This window comes from Rutilus rutilus, assembly GCF_951802725.1.
Source record: "Rutilus rutilus genome assembly, chromosome: 18".
Classification (NCBI taxonomy): Eukaryota; Metazoa; Chordata; class Actinopteri; order Cypriniformes; family Leuciscidae; genus Rutilus; species Rutilus rutilus.
The window spans coordinates 5,729,544-5,747,304 of NC_140231.1; the positions used below are offsets into that span (position 1 = coordinate 5,729,544).

The 17,761-nt window shown below is 38.3% G+C and overlaps 1 protein-coding gene across 1 annotated transcript; it reads right to left on the bottom strand.

Annotated features, from left to right (window-relative positions):
• Positions 1-3,382: 3,382 nt before the first annotated feature.
• On the bottom strand, positions 3,383-6,119 carry drd1b (dopamine receptor D1b). Its single transcript, XM_084386699.1, has 2 exons — positions 5,511-6,119; positions 3,383-5,396 (listed from the first exon to the last, which is right to left on the bottom strand). The coding sequence occupies exon 2, from the start codon at positions 5,190-5,192 to the stop codon at positions 3,849-3,851; it is 1,344 nt and encodes a 447-aa protein (XP_084242825.1). The 5' UTR covers positions 5,193-5,396; positions 5,511-6,119; the 3' UTR covers positions 3,383-3,848.
• Between the last annotated feature and the right edge of the window lie 11,642 nt (positions 6,120-17,761).

Here is a 17,761-nt window from a genome sequence, read left to right on the forward strand (position 1 = left end):
TGTGTAAAATTATATCCTGTCTTATATATAATATATATCATTGTCACACAAAAAAATATATATTTAAAGGATTTTAAGATCTTAAACAATGCATAAGTTTTAACAGAAGAATGCTTTTATAAACTATTAGCTTCACATTTCTGCTCTCAAATCCTTCAAAAATTGTCCTAATACACTTCCATTTAATGTGCCTTACTGTAACATTAACACAGAGTTAAGGTCCTTGCACACCGAGTCCGAAATTCTCTCAAATTGTCCCACGTTAAAAAATAAATACAACCTCACGTTGTGTCAATCACGTTTACACACTGCCTCCAAAACTATCATTTGTCATAAACAAAAATTTGGATTGGGTTAAATTTTCTGCATTTTTCGCATCCGTAGAAAAAGCATTTTGAGAGGTCTTTTGACAATTCAGAGCCACCGTACAAGCAGACCCCAAAATCCAGAACTGTTCAGGATCAACTGGTTCACAGAAATTGGTGGTCTTCTTTTTAATATGTGGCTCCAGTATCACTAGCAAAGCATCAAACTGAGCCACTGACATCCTGAAGTAAACTTTGAATCGCTCTGGATAATCCCGCAGCTCCTTGATAAGGAACTCTCCTTCCTCTCTACACAATCTCAGGATTGGATGGACCCAATATTTCCTCTTTCTATTTCTCTTTTTGAGATTTTTACAATAAAATCATCCTCACTGCTTGAAGACTCCATTTTGTATTGTTTTGCGATTTTTTTCCGCAATGGATTCATTAATACGCATCAGACTCAATGTGCAAGGTTTCAGGGCGTGACGAATTTTTAGGATGACGAATACGAAAAAAACGCATATATGAAAATTTCGGACTCAAGGCAAGGACCTTTAAACTTATTTTCTTGGGAAATATGGTTGCTGTTGATTGAACTTGTGCTGAACCCGGAATATTCCTTCAAGGCTGAGGTTGGGGCTTCAAAAACATTACCAACCAATCGGGTTTCAGCAGTAGATCATGTTAACGTCAGAACAATGTTGTTCCAGGACAAACAAAACATGTTAATCCAGGATCACATCCTACTTGATGGGATCACGGAAACCGGTACAGTGCTTTAACTGCATGACAAACCCACATGAAAACATCATGTACATTTGTTCCCTCTGCTCACAATTAAGGACTTAAAGATAAAAAAAGCACTTGTGTTCACATCTCTATTTTAACATCTTACAACACAGTTTTTTCTCCCGTTTATGTTACAATGCGTATACTCGTTGACCATCTGAGATTAAGGTGTCAAATAGTCCTTTTTCTATCACCTTGGAATGAATGTCCATAAACAGTGGTACAATGCAGCTGATAAAGTAATGTTTCAAGGGGGTTGTGCTGCCACCGTCACACAGTTTTGTAAGTTCTTGCCATTTTCATTGCAGTTGTCATTTTCAGCCTTCTCCAAAAGAAACAGAAAATGACAGCTCTCAACCTGAAAATCACTGGTTTGTGTAAGTATACAGAGCAACACCTGCAAAATCAAAAGATAAACCTGCAATCTTTGGTAAGAAAGAAAACAAGCAACTTGGCCCACTGTTATGTTATTCACTTCTAATTAAAAGACTACCCGTGGTTCCCCAGCAATCTTGGGAATACCTTAGCGTTTGCAATAAAAGAAGCACCTGGGACTTTTCAGAATGTCACTGAGGTTCATTTTAAATGCTAATCACCTCGTAGGAGAAAATAAATCCAATATTGCTTAACTGAATGTTGCCGAAACCAACCATCCTAAATATTCCAACATTAGCATTTGAGTTTGACACGTGAAGGTCATTTAGGCAAACTTCCTGGACCTAAATAAAACGTATAGCTGAATATTTTCATAGCAGCATTATGAAGAACGGGTCTTTGACAGGCGGGTGAGTAAACAGAGTCTTTTGGAAAATTCCCTGGAGCAAGTGTCCAATTTTAGACAAATATGTGTACTGAAGCCTCTGTTTATCTAGTCTCTCTCTCAAATTTGTCCAAGTTGCACGTACATATTCACTTACTATGTTACCGAACAGTTTAAGTTCATTCTGTCAAGCTTTTAGACAGAAGGAGAATATTAGAGTAAGAGAGAAGGACACTGGCAAAGTCTGCTGATCATGATGTCCTCAGCATTTTGGCACAGAGTATTATTGAAGGCAAAATATTAGAGATTTTCTCTCAGTTACACGAGAGTCAGTGTGAATTAATGGGTTTCTATGATCAGCTAAAAATGGGCAAACTGATCTAAAAGCTACTGTCATTGATTTAGAGTAAATATATTGGTCTGGTTTGTATCTTGCTTGCATTTTCCCCCTAATACACTCTGAGAACAAGCTCATGTGAGTCAGTTCTATCAAATCCTGAAGTTCATGGGAAGTGCTCAATGGATGGTTGGCCCTGGAATTAACTTAGATCAAGGGCAGTTACGTAATAAAAAAAAAAAAAAAAAAAAAAAAAAAACAGCTCAACAAATTATTAAAAGTGGGACAGCTGTTTATACGCCACAGATTCTGTTTGGGCAAGTGAGCTAAACTGGTTAAAGTGTTCCAAGGCAAATTGAGAGACAATGTACCTATGGATGTGACGTATGTTGGTAATCATACACCCTCCCATCTGACAGCTGACATAACAGTTCAGGGGCTGGATTCTGCACAATAAACTATATGCATGATGCAAGATGGTTTTCATCCTGGATATGCTTGGACGCACTAGAAAGACCTACAGAGTGCTTCCTATGGTGTTTCCGGCAAGGTCACAACATCTTTCTGGGTGGCTGGACAGATGTGTTGCATAAGATGCAGTAATTACATTTTTCCATTGTGCATTAGTGGTATTCCACACTGTCCTAGAGCAAAGTTCATCCACATAGAGTTGGCAAAAGAAACGGTTTAAAGGCAGCCGTGGTGCCTGCAACTACTTTTGTACGTTTAAAGTGGATGGATTTAAAGAGGAAAAGCAGAACTAGGATCCACATGAGACGACTTCTAACATTTAAATACACCCTGTGATGGATACAAGTATATATGTGAGCATAATGACGATTGAAATGTAGGTAACGACCGGTGAGATTACTGCTGGGATCATATTTTCCCTGTGCTGTCCTGCACTGTGACATGTGTAGGGCTAATGGTGAGGAAGGGGGTTGGGAGAGTTCTTTGACATCTAAGCGTTAAAAATTACATCCAAATTTCATGGCCACTTCCACAGCTGATAAATCACATAGCAGAAAAATCCACTGCCCCCTGACTTCTTTGACATCACACCAACGCACACACAGAAGACAAGGTAAGAATGGCTACTGCTCTCAAGTCACATTATGGGGTGGTTTGCACATACAATTTCACAACTAGCAGCGTATGGAGATGTTGACTTAGCCAACTCTGATAAATGGTGAAAAATATAAACAACACTATGTACATTTTATTGTCGACAGTAGACGCAACCAAGTTTCACTACTTGTGAGCCATTTACGCAAACTCACCTACAAGATATTTTACTAGTGACCTAACTCTTGTCCTTATACTAACAACAGTAGTTTAACCACAACCACATGGGCATGCACATGTATACACATCTCAAATTCATCATATGTATACATATGCATACATGGTTTATTCACATTACTTTCCATTGATGTCTTGCGACAACTGACCTGTTAAAGTCAATAATAAATGCTGCGAATATTTTGCAGATAGTTATCCAGAATAAAGTGCCTTCAATTGGAACATTCGTTTGTTTTCCCGCAAGTTTCATTTAGTCCAAGAATTGTTATTAAGGTCCTCAGTGAAGCTTTTTTTGGATTCAGTACCGTATAGAAACAAGGATTCTTTGTTGGGGTCAAATCTCACCCAGTACTCAGCAGGGTACGGATTTGTGCTGCCCGTTTTGTGTTATGGGGTTGATCTTTTCTAGCGAGATTTCCGCATCGCTATCCAAGTTACCCGACATGGAAGGTGACAGTTTCTCAAAGGTCTTTATCCCAGAGTCGTCCTCCTTCTTCTGGGTCTCCTCCTCCTGGCAGAGGATACTGTGAGGGATCACATAGTTGCTGTTATTGCCCTCTTTGGGGATGTGGCCCTTAGGCTGATACTGAGAAGTAGACGGAGGGCCACCATTGTTGTTGATACTCACAATCTCTATAGCGTTGCTGCCCGGGCAGAGCCGATGACAGCCCAGCAGGATGGAGAACGCCTTGCGGAAGTCAGCATTGAAGGCATAGATTATGGGGTTGAGTGAGGAATTGGCCCAACCGAACCAGACGAAGACATCGAAGGTGGTGGAACTGATGCACAAGAAGTCGCTCTCGCTCTCGTTCGGGTTGCAGAAAGGAACCATGCAGTTCAAGACGAAGAAGGGCAGCCAGCAGAACACGAAAACACCCATGATGACCGAGAGGGTCTTGAGAACTTTGGTTTCACGCTTGAAGGACATCTTGAAGGAACTTTCGGACTCCATACTGCCATTGTTACCCATGCTACTGTGGCGGTTCTTGGCGCTCTCGGCCGCTCTTTCTAGCGCAGAGATCCGGCGTATCTGTATCTGAGCGATGCGGTAGATGCGGGTGTAAGTGACCAGCATAATGGCCACAGGTATGTAAAAACTGATCAGGGACGAGGAGATGGCATATGTCCGATTAAGGCTGGAGTCGCAGTTGTCTGGGGGAAGCTCGCCGTAGGTGCCGTTCAGCTCTGTGTAACTGGTTGTCTGGGCTTTGTGCCAGTTTAGCTGCACTGGGATGAAGGAGATAAGGATGGACAACGTCCATGCCACACTTATCATGATGAACGCCACTTTGGGCGTCATCTTGCGCTCATAGCGAAATGGGCTAGAAATGGCCCAGTAGCGGTCCACGCTGATGACGCACAGATTCAAGATGGAGGCGGTGGAGCACATGATGTCAAAGGCCACCCAGACATCGCAGAAGGCGCCGAATGGCCAAAAACCTACAATCTCGGTGGCCGCTTTCCATGGCATCACCAAAATGGCCACCAGCAAGTCAGAAATAGCCAGCGATATAACAAAGAAGTTGGTGACTTTTGAGCGCAGGTGGCGAAACTTTGTGACGGCAGCGCAGACCAATGTGTTGCCCAGTAAGGTGGTCAGGATGAGGAGCGAGAGAAAACAACCAGTCAGAACTCGCTTCGACGAACCGCGCTGCGACACACTGCTGTCCAGAACCGTGGAGTAGTTCACATCCATGGCTTTTTCACCGAGTCGAATGAGCAGTCACCCCATAATTCCAGACCAAACCAAGAGTGCTTACACAGGAATCGGAGCAACTAGTTGATCTGCTTTGTCCGTTGCTATGCTGACTGTAGCAGTCATCTTGCAAAACAAATATCATAATTTCAATGTTAAAATCTCTTGAAGAGCTCAAAAACGGATCCATGATCTCCCACAGACCTTCCCAATGAACATAATATGACCAAAAGAAGAAAAAAGACATACATTTAGTCTAGTAATTACTTAATCATGCTTATAAAAATATTAGCATCAAATTAATTTCTGCTTTCATACCTTGTCAGTTTGTTCGTGGTCCCACAGCATACTCTCCAAAACAGGTTAAGCAAACATAGGCAGGCGTGATGATTAGCCTTATATATAAGCTTATCGATAGTATTGATTAGATTGCTGCTGCGTTGGTCTGATTTGTCCCCGCTAATGACAGCGCGTCCGTGTCATGTTGTTCCCAAAGCAGACTCTGTTACAGAGAGGGAACGGGTGACAGTTCGTTTGAGAAACAACAAGAGACGCTCATTTCACATCGTTTCTGTCGAATTAAATTTCTCCGCTCCTTTTTTTCCCCGAGCTTTTTTTGCCAAAGGGCTTCACTTAACTGGCGACAAAGTCCTCTTTGCGGTGCGTTCCTGTATACATCCAGTATTGTGTTGCGTTCAGCGCATCTCAATTCGAGCGCACTTCTCACGTTTCAGGCGTCCGATTTGTCCCCGTTCCATCTTGTGCGTTAAGACAAACATATTTCTTCTACTAGTTTTCCTAAAAGTGGTTTTAAAGCGTTTGCATCGGTCCTATAAGGAAAGGCTGTTGTCGTCCCAAGCACATCATGTGGAATTACAGCTCATACTCACTCGTCTGGTCGCGCAGCATCACATCTGCATCAGCAGTGACAGTGGAGCGTGCATATTCGTACAATGTCAACTTCACAATGCATTAATAAAAAAAGAATAATAATAAAAGACACTGAATAAAAAAAAAAAAAAAACGATTCGTTTTAAAAGTATATGCACCGTTACATTTGCGTGTCTGTCTGCCTCTGGAGATTGATGCGAGTCTTGAGCATCATCGGGTTTGTTTCTGGCAGTGCAATAGTTTGCCTGAGTTTTTCAGAAGGCTTGCAGTCTACTGTGCTGGGCTCTACTGAAAAGCTCTGAAATGTCTGAGTTATGGCAAGTTATGGCAAGCTATTTTAACATGTATTTCTTCCAACTAACTTCAATTTATGTTACTAGTAGCCTACTTCTTTTTTTAAATAATAGTAAGCAATCTAATTGTGACTAGTATCTTTTTGAATTCCTTTTCACAGCAACTTATTTAATACTAGTAGCCTACTTATTCTTATATGACTAGTATATAATAATATTAATTCGTATTCCTTTGCAACTGGTCACTTTCCCATTAAATGATAAGAAACTGTTCCACTATTACTAGTAACAAAATGCATTTTTTTTTTTTTTTTTTTTTTTTATATGGCGATCTTTAGTTCAGATATTCACTTACTAATCCAATTGTTACAGGTACTTTTTCATAACGATTCATCAAGTGGCAGTTTAACTTTCTTTAGTTACTTTTAAATATTCAAACAATTCAACATTCTGACTATATACGACTAGTAAAAAGCACTAATGAGATCATACATTTTACTAGTAAGATAGATATTAGTGTCCCATATATAGGTACAATTATCCAGCAGTAGCAAATTAATAAATACTAGTAGGCCTATTTAATACATACTGCTACTGAAAAAAAAAAAAAAAAAAACATGCTGGTCACTTATGGATTACTTACTATCAATATAAGGGCTAGTAACATAAAAATAGGTCGTATTTAGTCTGATATAGGAATACACATTAAGAAGGCTTGCCATACTGAAGTACCTCCAAAACCTTCACAAATCGATTTTTGAAATATTCATGAACATTTCATTTCTCTTAGCCACAAAATAAATACACATCCACCAAGCATCAATTTTATTGTTGCTTTAAAGGGTTATAAACCAATACACCCAAGCAATCAATACATTGTATGCTCTTTCAGAACATGCCATTAATACTGATGAAATAATCGTAAAACTAAAGCAGTACAGGTTCATTTATGAAAAGCAGGGCTTAAGCAGGCTTTTTGCATATGAAATGGCTCAATGAGGCCATCTGCTGGAACAGATTATTTAGATATGTGAATTAGTGTCAGCCTGTGACTGCATAGAAATCCTGCAATCCCCCTCTAACTATATTTCTGTGTGAAAATCTTTTCACATTGTGAAGTAAAACGGACATAGAAATGTACTATTGGTACATGTCCAAAAAAAAAAAAAACATGATAGTAGTACTTTTGGTACATTTTGTTAATGGAAATAGAAAATGGTCAAGTAAATGTTTCAGTGCACACAAGTATACATATTTAAATCGCTATTGTGTTTTCATAGGATATTCAATCCTAAAGCAAGTCAGATGTTCAGCTTCATTCAGCAGAACATTAGGTTAATGACAGTACCTTGCACAGCGCCCGCAAATACAGTTCCTGGGTTATTAACTCAAATCCTGCGGCTTAACACAAACCCTCTCATTGGACTTGCTTGACTCTGAGTACATGGGGGTCAAGCTTTCCATTGGTTTCAAAAGGAAGATTTGATAGCCATTCAGTTAGAAGGATTTTCAAGCTCATTTAGCCCTTGCACAAAAGTCAGCAAGAATCAAGTGACAGTTTCAGGCCACAGCACAAATGAGTCAGTGTTATCGGAGCGTTGACAGAGTTGTAATATACCTTCCAAAGGTGGAGTTCCTTGATTAGTTCTGGCTTGGCAAGGACAGCGAGGTCGAAACTTTAACTTTATCTAAAGCGTTTTCAATAGGCTTATAATCTCTTGAAACTTTATGGTTGCGTCTGCTAAGGCCAACACAAGCTTGACAGATAATGATATGAAATTCAGCTGATAAGACACTATACAGTTGGGGGAAAGATCTACCTTTCTGCTTGATATCTCTACATGCTGTTCAGCTGATTGTTTTCCTAGAAATTCAGTGAATTCAGTGAATTACAAAGAGGTCCAGTCTTCCTGGAAAGACAAACACAAAGCTACTGATACATTCAGTCGATTGCTTGAGTATATCAGAGGCACCATTATTTTTGATGAGCAATCTTCACATAGAATGAGATGGCTAGACAGCTGGGATTGTTTCCTCGACTTAACTGTGTAAAACAGAAACGGATATAGTTTACTTGGTTATTTTCCCTATGCCCATGGAAATAGGGGTCCATGAACACCTGGGGGTTTATGATGGTGTTCAGCAGCATTATTGGTAACACTTTTATTTTACAGTGTCTTTGTTACACACGTTACATTGCTATAGTAATAACATGCAACTAAGCAAGAGCATGTTGTTAATTAATATTACTCAGTACTTCAATGTATAAATACACTGTAACAAGGACACCTAAAATAAAGTATAACCGCATTATTGTATGTAATTAAAGCATGTTTTTTTAATCTATAATAGGACTAGTATTTGGCAACACTTTACAATAAGTTTAGCATTAGTTAATTTAAACGAATTTACAATGAATGCACAAAGATGAATAAATACTGTAATAAATGTATTGCTTATTAATGAGTGAATTAATTTTAACTAAACATGCCTCATTATAAAGTGTTACCAAGTATTTTAACAGATTTTTTTTTTGTTGCACATCTTTCTTTACAACCTTGCTCTAAGCTCATCTCAATTTGGTTTATTCTGTAGCTTTTAAAACAATCAATTGAAGCAAATATAAAATGAATCCCGAAGATGGCAAAGAATGTTAACTCTAAAAAAATGAAAAAAGCTCCAAAAGGGCAAAGAAGAAAAAACATTTTGGGTTCCCCAAAGAACCTGTCTATGAACAGTTCTTAAAATAACCTTTTTTATATTTTTTTATCTTGGTGTAAAGAACATTGAAGAACATACATCTGAAGAAAATAACTGAGAAACTAGGTCAATACTGACATAGCATTATGTTTGTTTGTGTGTTTTAGCAGCTTCTTTGGCTATTTCCATGGCAAAAACTTGGTCAAAATTTCAAAGAGAAACTAAATATAAACATTTATTATACCTGTATAGCATACTGTACAGTAAATAAGGTTTTTTGTTGTTTTTTTTGTTTTTGTTTTTTGACTGGTAATTAGCAACCACCCCAATCCCTCTAGAAACTCCCCAAAACATTATAGCATTATGGCAGTGGGCATTTCATTCAACTGTAGAAGAAGAACCACTCACATATTCTTGTTCCTTCTTCTTTATTACTGTCTTTGATTTTGAGCCCTGTCTGAGATGGAAGAGCTATAGAGTTTTAGATGAAGTAATCAACTAGATCTTCCCTAAATATATATACATAAAAATAAAACAGATCACAAGGGTCGCAAACATTTTTGTGGAACATAAAAGTGACATTTCTGAAGAATATCATGGCCACTGTTTTCAATATAATGAAAGCTGAGGTGGTCAAGCTCTGAAAAGGTCAAACACCATAAATGTTTTCTGTATGACTTGTGTGCTATGTTACAAGTTGCACAGAGACACACATTAAGTGTGAAGAGACCGAAATTTATTCATTGATAATATCCTCCTTCACCACCTCTCAAATCACATTCAAACACTTGCGTATGCGCATATTAAAATTGGGCAAGGCACAACATGAGAACCAATGACGTTTGCCATTATATACATCAAACCTGGCATGGTATAATATTTGGATTTATATAATTTACATATACACAAAATGAAGGTTCTTGTGACAGGACCGGAGTAATGGATGATGACATTTCTGCTGAAATATATTGAGATATTATTCAAATGGAAAATAACTTTTCTATTTTAATCTATTTTAAAATGTAATTTATTCATGTGATGGCAAAGCTGAATTTTCAGCAGCCATTACTCCAATCATTGGTGTTACGTCTAGAGTGGCCAGCCCAATCCCCGGACCTTAATCCAATAGAAAACTTGTGGGGTGACATCAAAAATGCTGTTTTTGAGGCAGAAACCAAGAAATGCAGAGGAATTGTGGTATGTAGTGCAATCGTCCTGGGCTGGAATACCTGTTCACAGGTGCCAGAAGTTGGTCGACTCCATGCAACACAGATGCGAAGCAGTTCTAAGAAACCGTGCTTATACAACAAAATATTAGTTCAGCGATTCACAAGAAAGCTAAATCTTCAAGCATTTTTCAGTTTATACAGTAAATGTTTGACTTTGTAAAGATATATACACTCACCTAAAGGATTATTAGGAACACCTGTTCAATTTCTCATTAATGCAATTATCTAATCAACCAATCACATGGCAGTTGCTTCAATGCATTTAGGGGTGTGAGTATTTCACAATCTGCTCAGTTACTGGGATGTTCATGCACAACCATTTCTAGGGTTTACAAAGAATGGTGTGAAAAGGGAAAAACATCCAGTATGCGGCAGTCCTGTGGGCGAAAATGCCTTGTTGATGCTAGAGGTCAGAGGAGAATGGGCCGACTGATTCAAGCTGATAGAAGAGCAACTTTGACTGAAATAACCACTCGTTACAACCGAGGTATGCCGCAAAGCATTTGTGAAGCCACAACACTCACAACCTTGAGGCGGATGGGCTACAACAGCAGAAGACCCCACCGGGTACCACTCATCTCCACTACAAATAGGAAAAAGAGGCTACAATTTGCACAAGCTCACCAAAATTGGACAGTTGAAGACTGGAAAAATGTTGCCTGGTCTGATGAGTCTCGATTTCTGTTGAGACATTCAGATGGTAGAGTCAGAATTTGGCGTAAACAGAATGAGAACATGGATCCATCATGTCTTGTTACCACTGTGCAGGCTGGTGGTGGTGGTGTAATGGTGTGGGGGATGTTTTCTTGGCACACTTTATTTTTTACGCCAATTGGGCATCGTTTAAATGCCACGGCCTACCTGAGCATTGTTTCTGACTATGTCCATCCCTTTATGACCACCATGTACCTCAATTAGTTTCTCAATTAACTAGAATTAGAATTAATATATACTGTTACAATATATATATATATATATACACATGTATATTATATGCATATATGTATATATATATATATATATATATATATATATATATATATATATATATATATATATAGTAACAGTATATATTAATTCTAATTCTAGTTAATTGAGAAACTAGGTCAACACTAGTGTAGCATAATGTAACATTTGTTGTTAATTTTATTATTGGAAAACAGGGTTCAAATGTTTTTTGCATCTTAAATATAACAATGTTTAGATATTTTTATTGGGGGGGGGGGGGGGGGGGGGAGAGACAAAAATATTGAGTTAATAAAAATAAAATAAATATTAAAGCTGCAAGCAGCATTTATCGGGGTTCAAGCAGTTAAGGCCTTTAAGCACAAAAGCATCAAAAGTGATTAAGTTTTATTTAGCAAGCATGTAACTACTGACATAATAGATGGAAAAGACCATTTACAGGAAATACCATAGGAAATATATGGTTTTAAAGCTTTTTAGCAGTTATAGCGCCACCTATGGTCCGATCTCCATAAAAATTGGCATGCTTGTTAATGATGTTATGTCACATATGCTCACCAATTTTTGTGAAGTTCTGAGTTTTCATTTAGGATTTATAGGCTTTTTAGTGTTTTTTTGCCACGCCCCTTTTCTAAATGACCCTATTACAGCCATCTACATGCAAAAGTTCAACTTTTTTTTGATAATTATTGATCTAGAGTGTCCAGAGAATTGTCCTAGACTGGTCTGGTTTCGATCGGGCGAAAAACCTAGGACTAGTTTGCAAAAGTAGGTTTTTAACATAATTACAAATATTTAATAAACGGTTTAATTGACAGCATTAGTTCTTGAGGCAAAGTTGTTCAGCATGAGCAGATCTATCAGATGATATGCATTTTGTGACGATAAGTGTAACACCACGTGATTACAGAGCCATAAAACTCGTTAGCGCCAACTAGTGGCCGATTTCTTTCAAAACTCTTACAGACCTCTAGGGCCATGAGTCGAACATGCCCATCGAGTTTCGTTCCGATCGGCCTCCGTTAACCTTGTCTAATAGGTGCTCAAATTTCATTGGTCGATGGCGGCCATGTTTTTCGAGATACGCCAATGTCCTCATAGACATACATGGCACCTTGGACCAAGACACTGCATACCAATTTTCAAGTCAATCGGACTAACGGTCACGTGGTCATAGCCGTTTTCATGTTTTTTTCATGTTATAGCGCCACCTAGTGATCAATCGTCGCGATTTTTTTACTGTGACCCCAGATTGAACTCATACACATGTGCACCAAGTTTGGTGAAGATATCTAATTCCATTCTCGAGTTATAGCCATTTTAGTAAAATAGGCTCCTCCCACAACATTAATTTATCACCCCCTGGCGATCAGGAATCGAAATTTCGACTTTTTTTCGATAATTATTGATATTCAGACTCCAGAGAACATTTCTGCACTGTTTTGGATCCGATTGGACAAAAAACCTAGGACTAGTTCGCAAAAGTAGGTTTTTAACTAAATTCAAAATGGCGGACAATTTAAATACCGGAAATGAAATCGGAGATATACGTTTTGACCTTCAGGTGTCCATCTTTCCAGTGATATAAGACACTTGAGTCTACGTCATACGGTCTAGGAGTTATGAGCAGTTTCGCGCTTTTGGTTGCTATAGCGCCACCTATGGGCCAATTGGGGTCATATTCTCTGAACCTCTCCTCGATTTTTGTACTACCATCTGGCAAAGTTTCAAAGCTCCAGCTCTTACGGTTTGGGCTGCACGATGAGTTTTACGGCAGAAGAAAAATAATAATAATAATAATAATAATAATAATAATAATAATAATAAAAATCAGTACAATTACAATAGGGTTTCAGCACTTCGTGCTTGAACCCCTAATTAAAGCTGCAAGCAGCATTTATCGGGGTTCAAGCAGTTAAGGCCTTTAAGGCATTTAAGCACAAAAGCATCAAAAGTTATTAAGATTTATTTAGCAAGCATGTAACCACTGACATAATAGATGGAAAAGACCATTTACAGCCAATACAGGCAATTTGCCATGGGATATATATGGTTTTAAAGCTTTTTAACAGTTATAGCGCCACCTATGGTCCGATCTCCATAAAATTGTTTACTGTGACCTCAAATTGAACCCATACACATGTGTACTGAGTTTGGTGAAGATATCTCATTTACTTCTTGAGTTATAGCCATTTGAGTAAAATAGGCTCCTCCCACAACGATTTGCCACATTCAAGAATTATTTAATATGATTCTAGCATGATTTACTATCATATACCATGTTCCAGAATGATTTATTAGGATTCTAGCATGATTTACCTTGATACACCTCATTTCAGTATTATTTACTATGATTTACAATGTTTCTAGCATGATTAACCACATTACTAGCAATTATGTGAAGTGTCAGTGCAAATGAGGTGATGAACACTGACAAAATATTATTGTGTTATAATAGTTAGTTATATACGTGATTTTTAGTGTGTGTCCAAGTATGAATGCAAAAGCACATGTGAAATATTTCATTATTAAGTAGAATGGCCAGCAGAGGGCACTAGAAGACCACTTATTGGCTCACTTTCACTTTAAACCAGTTTTCTGCACTAAAGCAAACCAGTTTTTCCATGTTAACTCAATGCATGCTTACACACACACACACACACACACACACACACACACACACACACACACACACACACACACACACAGCATAGTTAACCATGATTTACCATGATATACCACGTTCTAGTATTATTTACCAGGAGATAAACGACAATCTAGTATTATTTACTTTGATTTACCATGTTTCTAGCCTGATTTATCACATTACTAGCAATTATTTGAAGTGTCAGTGCAAATAAAGTGATTAACACTGACAAAATATGATTGTGTTATAATAGTTATTGCTATATAAGTGATTTTTTTAGTGTGTATTCAAGTATGAATGCAAGCACATGTTGAAATATTTCATTAATAAGTAGAATGGCCAGCAGAGGGCAGTAGAAGACCACTTATTGGCTCACTTTCACTTTAAACCAGTTTTCTGCACTAAAGCAAACCAGTTTATCCATGTTAACTCAATGCATACACACACACACACACACACACACACACACACACACACACACACACACACAGCATAGTTAACCATGATTTACCATGATTAACCACATTACTAGCAATTATTTGAAGTGTCAGTGCAAATAAAGTGATTAACACTGACAAAATATGATTGTGTTATAATAGTTATTGCTATATAAGTGATTTTTAGTGTGTATTCAAGTATAAATGCAAGCACATGTGGAAAATTTTAATTAATAAGTAGAATGGCCAGCAGAGGGCAGTAGAAGACCACTTATTGGCTCACTTTCACTTTAAACCTCATGATTTTGACCAGTTTTCTGCACTAAAGCAAACCAGTGTTTCCATGTTAACTCAATAATACATACTTGCTACATATGCTACACACAATAATGCTACACACACACACACACACACACACACAAACACACACACACACACAAATGTTTCAGTGATATTGGTGTCACATTCACCTTCATCACATTCACCTTCTGTCTTCATCACATTCACCATCTGTCGTCATCACCTGCACCTGCTCCTCATCACCCTCCTCATCATCACCTGCTCCTCATCATCATAACCGTCACCTGTTGTCCTTGTCTTGATCTGTGTATTTAAGTTCCCCTCTCATCCATTATCATTGTCGGTTATTGTTTGTGCACTAGCACTCTGTTATGTTTGTTTTCATGTTGGAAAATAAAACCTTTGTTATATTTGTACACACACACACACACACACACACACACACACACACACACACACACACACACACACACACACACACACACACACACACACACACACCACACCATCATTTATCATGATTTACCATGGCTGATACCAATACCAATATGAGAAAATGACTATTTTAAACAGCAGGGGGCAGTAAAATACCACTTATTGGCTTAACATGCCATTAATTCATATCATTTTCACCTTTTTAACTGTTATAGAGGCAAATTTTGTCCGATCTGTCTGAAAATTTTCATGCTTGTTCAGGGTGATATTTCACACGTTCTGACTTGTTTTTAAGAAGGTCTGAGCATTGATTAAAGAGATATAGGCTTTCGGGGACACTTGGTAAAGGCCAGATTTTGAAGTGAACCTATTATAGCTATCCAAATGAAGTAGTTCAACTTTTTCTGACAATTATTGATCTAGTGAGTCCAGAGAATTGTATTGCACTAGTTTTGAACATTATGATATGAAAATTATATGATCAGAGATGGAAAAGACCATTTACAGCCAATACAGGCAGTTTACCATAGGAAATATATGATTTTAAAGCTTTTTAACAGTTATAGCGCCACCTATCGTCCGATCTCCATAAAATTTGGCATGCTTGTTAATGATGTTATGTCACATATGCTCACCGATTTTTGTGAAGTTCTGAGTTTTCATTTAGGATTTATAGGATTTTTAATGTATTTTGCCACGCCCATTTTATAAATTACCCTATTACAGCCATCCAAATGCAAAATTTCAACTTTTTTTTGATAGTTTTTGATCTAGAGAGTCCAGAGAATTGTCCTAGACTGGTCTGGTTCCGATCGGGCGAAAAACCTAGGACTAGTTCGCAAAAGTAGGTTTTTAACATGTTTGCGAATATTTAATGAACGGTTTGATTGACAGCAATGGTTCTTGAGGCAAAGTTGTTCAGGATGAGGAGATCTATCAAATGATATGCATATTGTGTGGATATTTGTAACACCACGTGATTACAGAGCCTTAAAACTCGTTTGCGCCAACTAGTGGCCGATTTCTTTCAAAATTCTTACAGACCTCTAGGGCCTTGAGTCGAACATGCCCATCGAGTTTCGTTCCGATCGGCCTCCGTTAACCTTGTCTAATAGGTGCTCAAATTTCATTGGCCGATGGCGGCCATGTTTTTTGAGATACGCCAATGTCCTCATACACATACATGGCACCTTGGACCAAGACACTGCATACCAATTTTCAAGTCAATCGGACTAACGGTCAGGTGGTTATAGCCTGTTTTATGTTTTTTTCATGTTATAGCGCCACCATGTGGCCAATCGCCGCGGTTTTTTTACTGTGACCTCAGATTGACCTCTTACACATGTGTACCAAGTTTGGTGAAGATAACTCATTTACTTCTGGAGTTATAGCCATTTTAGTAAAATAGGCCCCGCCCACAACGTACGTTTTGGCGGCCCTTAGCGTCCGTGAATCGAAATTTCAACTTTTTTTCGATAGTTTTTGATATTCAGACTCTAGAGAACAATTCTGCACTGGTTTGGTTCCGATCGAGCAAAAAACCAGGGACTAGTTCGCAAAAGTAGGTTTTCGACAAAATTCAAAATGGCGGAAAATCTATCATGACGGAAATGAAATCGGAGATATACGTTTTGTTCGTCAGACGTCCAGCTTTCCAATGATATAAGACACTTGTGTCTATGACATACCGTCTAGGAGTTATGGCCACTTTCACGCTTTTGGTCGCTATAGCGCCACCTATGGGCCAATCGGGGTCATACTTTTATAGGTTCTCCCCAAATTGAGGACTACCATTTGGCCAAGTTTCAAGGTTCCAGCTCTTACGGTTTGGTCTGCACAATGCGTTTTAGGGGAAAATAATAATAATAATAATTAAAGCTGCAAGCAGCATTTATCGGGGTTCAAGCAATTAAGGCCTTTAAGGCCTTTAAGCACAAAAGCATCAAAAGTTATTAAGTTTTATTTAGCAAGCATGTAACGACTGACATAATAGATGGAAAAGACCATTTACAGCCAATACAGGCAATGTACCATAGGAATTATATGGTTTTAAAGCTTTTTAACAGTTATAGCGCCACCTATCTTCCGATCTCCATGAAATTAGGCATGCTTCTTAATGATGTTATGTCACATATGCTCACCAATTTTTGTGAAGTTCTGAGTTTTTATTCAGGATTTATAGGCTTTTTAGTGTATTTTGCCACACCCCTTTTTTAAATGAGCCTATTATAGCCATCCAAATGCAAAAGTTCAACCTTTTTTTGATAATTATTGATCTAGAGAGTCCAGAGAATTGTCCTAGACTGGTTTGGTTCCGATCGGGCGAAAAACCTAGGACTAGTTCGCAAAAGTAGGTTTTTAACATGTTCGCGAATATTTAATGAACGGTTTGATTGACAGCAGTGGTTCTTGAGGCAAAGTTGTTTGGGATGAGGAGATCTATCAAATGATATGCATATTTTGTGGATGTGTGCAACACCACATGATTACAGGACCAAAAAATCTCGTTAGCGCCAACTAGTGGCCGATTTCTTTCAAAATTCTTACAGACCTCTAGGGCCATGAGTCGAACATGCCCATTGAGTTTCGTTCCGATCGGCCTCCGTTAACCTTGTCTAATAGGTGCTCAAACTTCATTGGCCAATGGCGGCCATGTTTTTTGAGATACGCC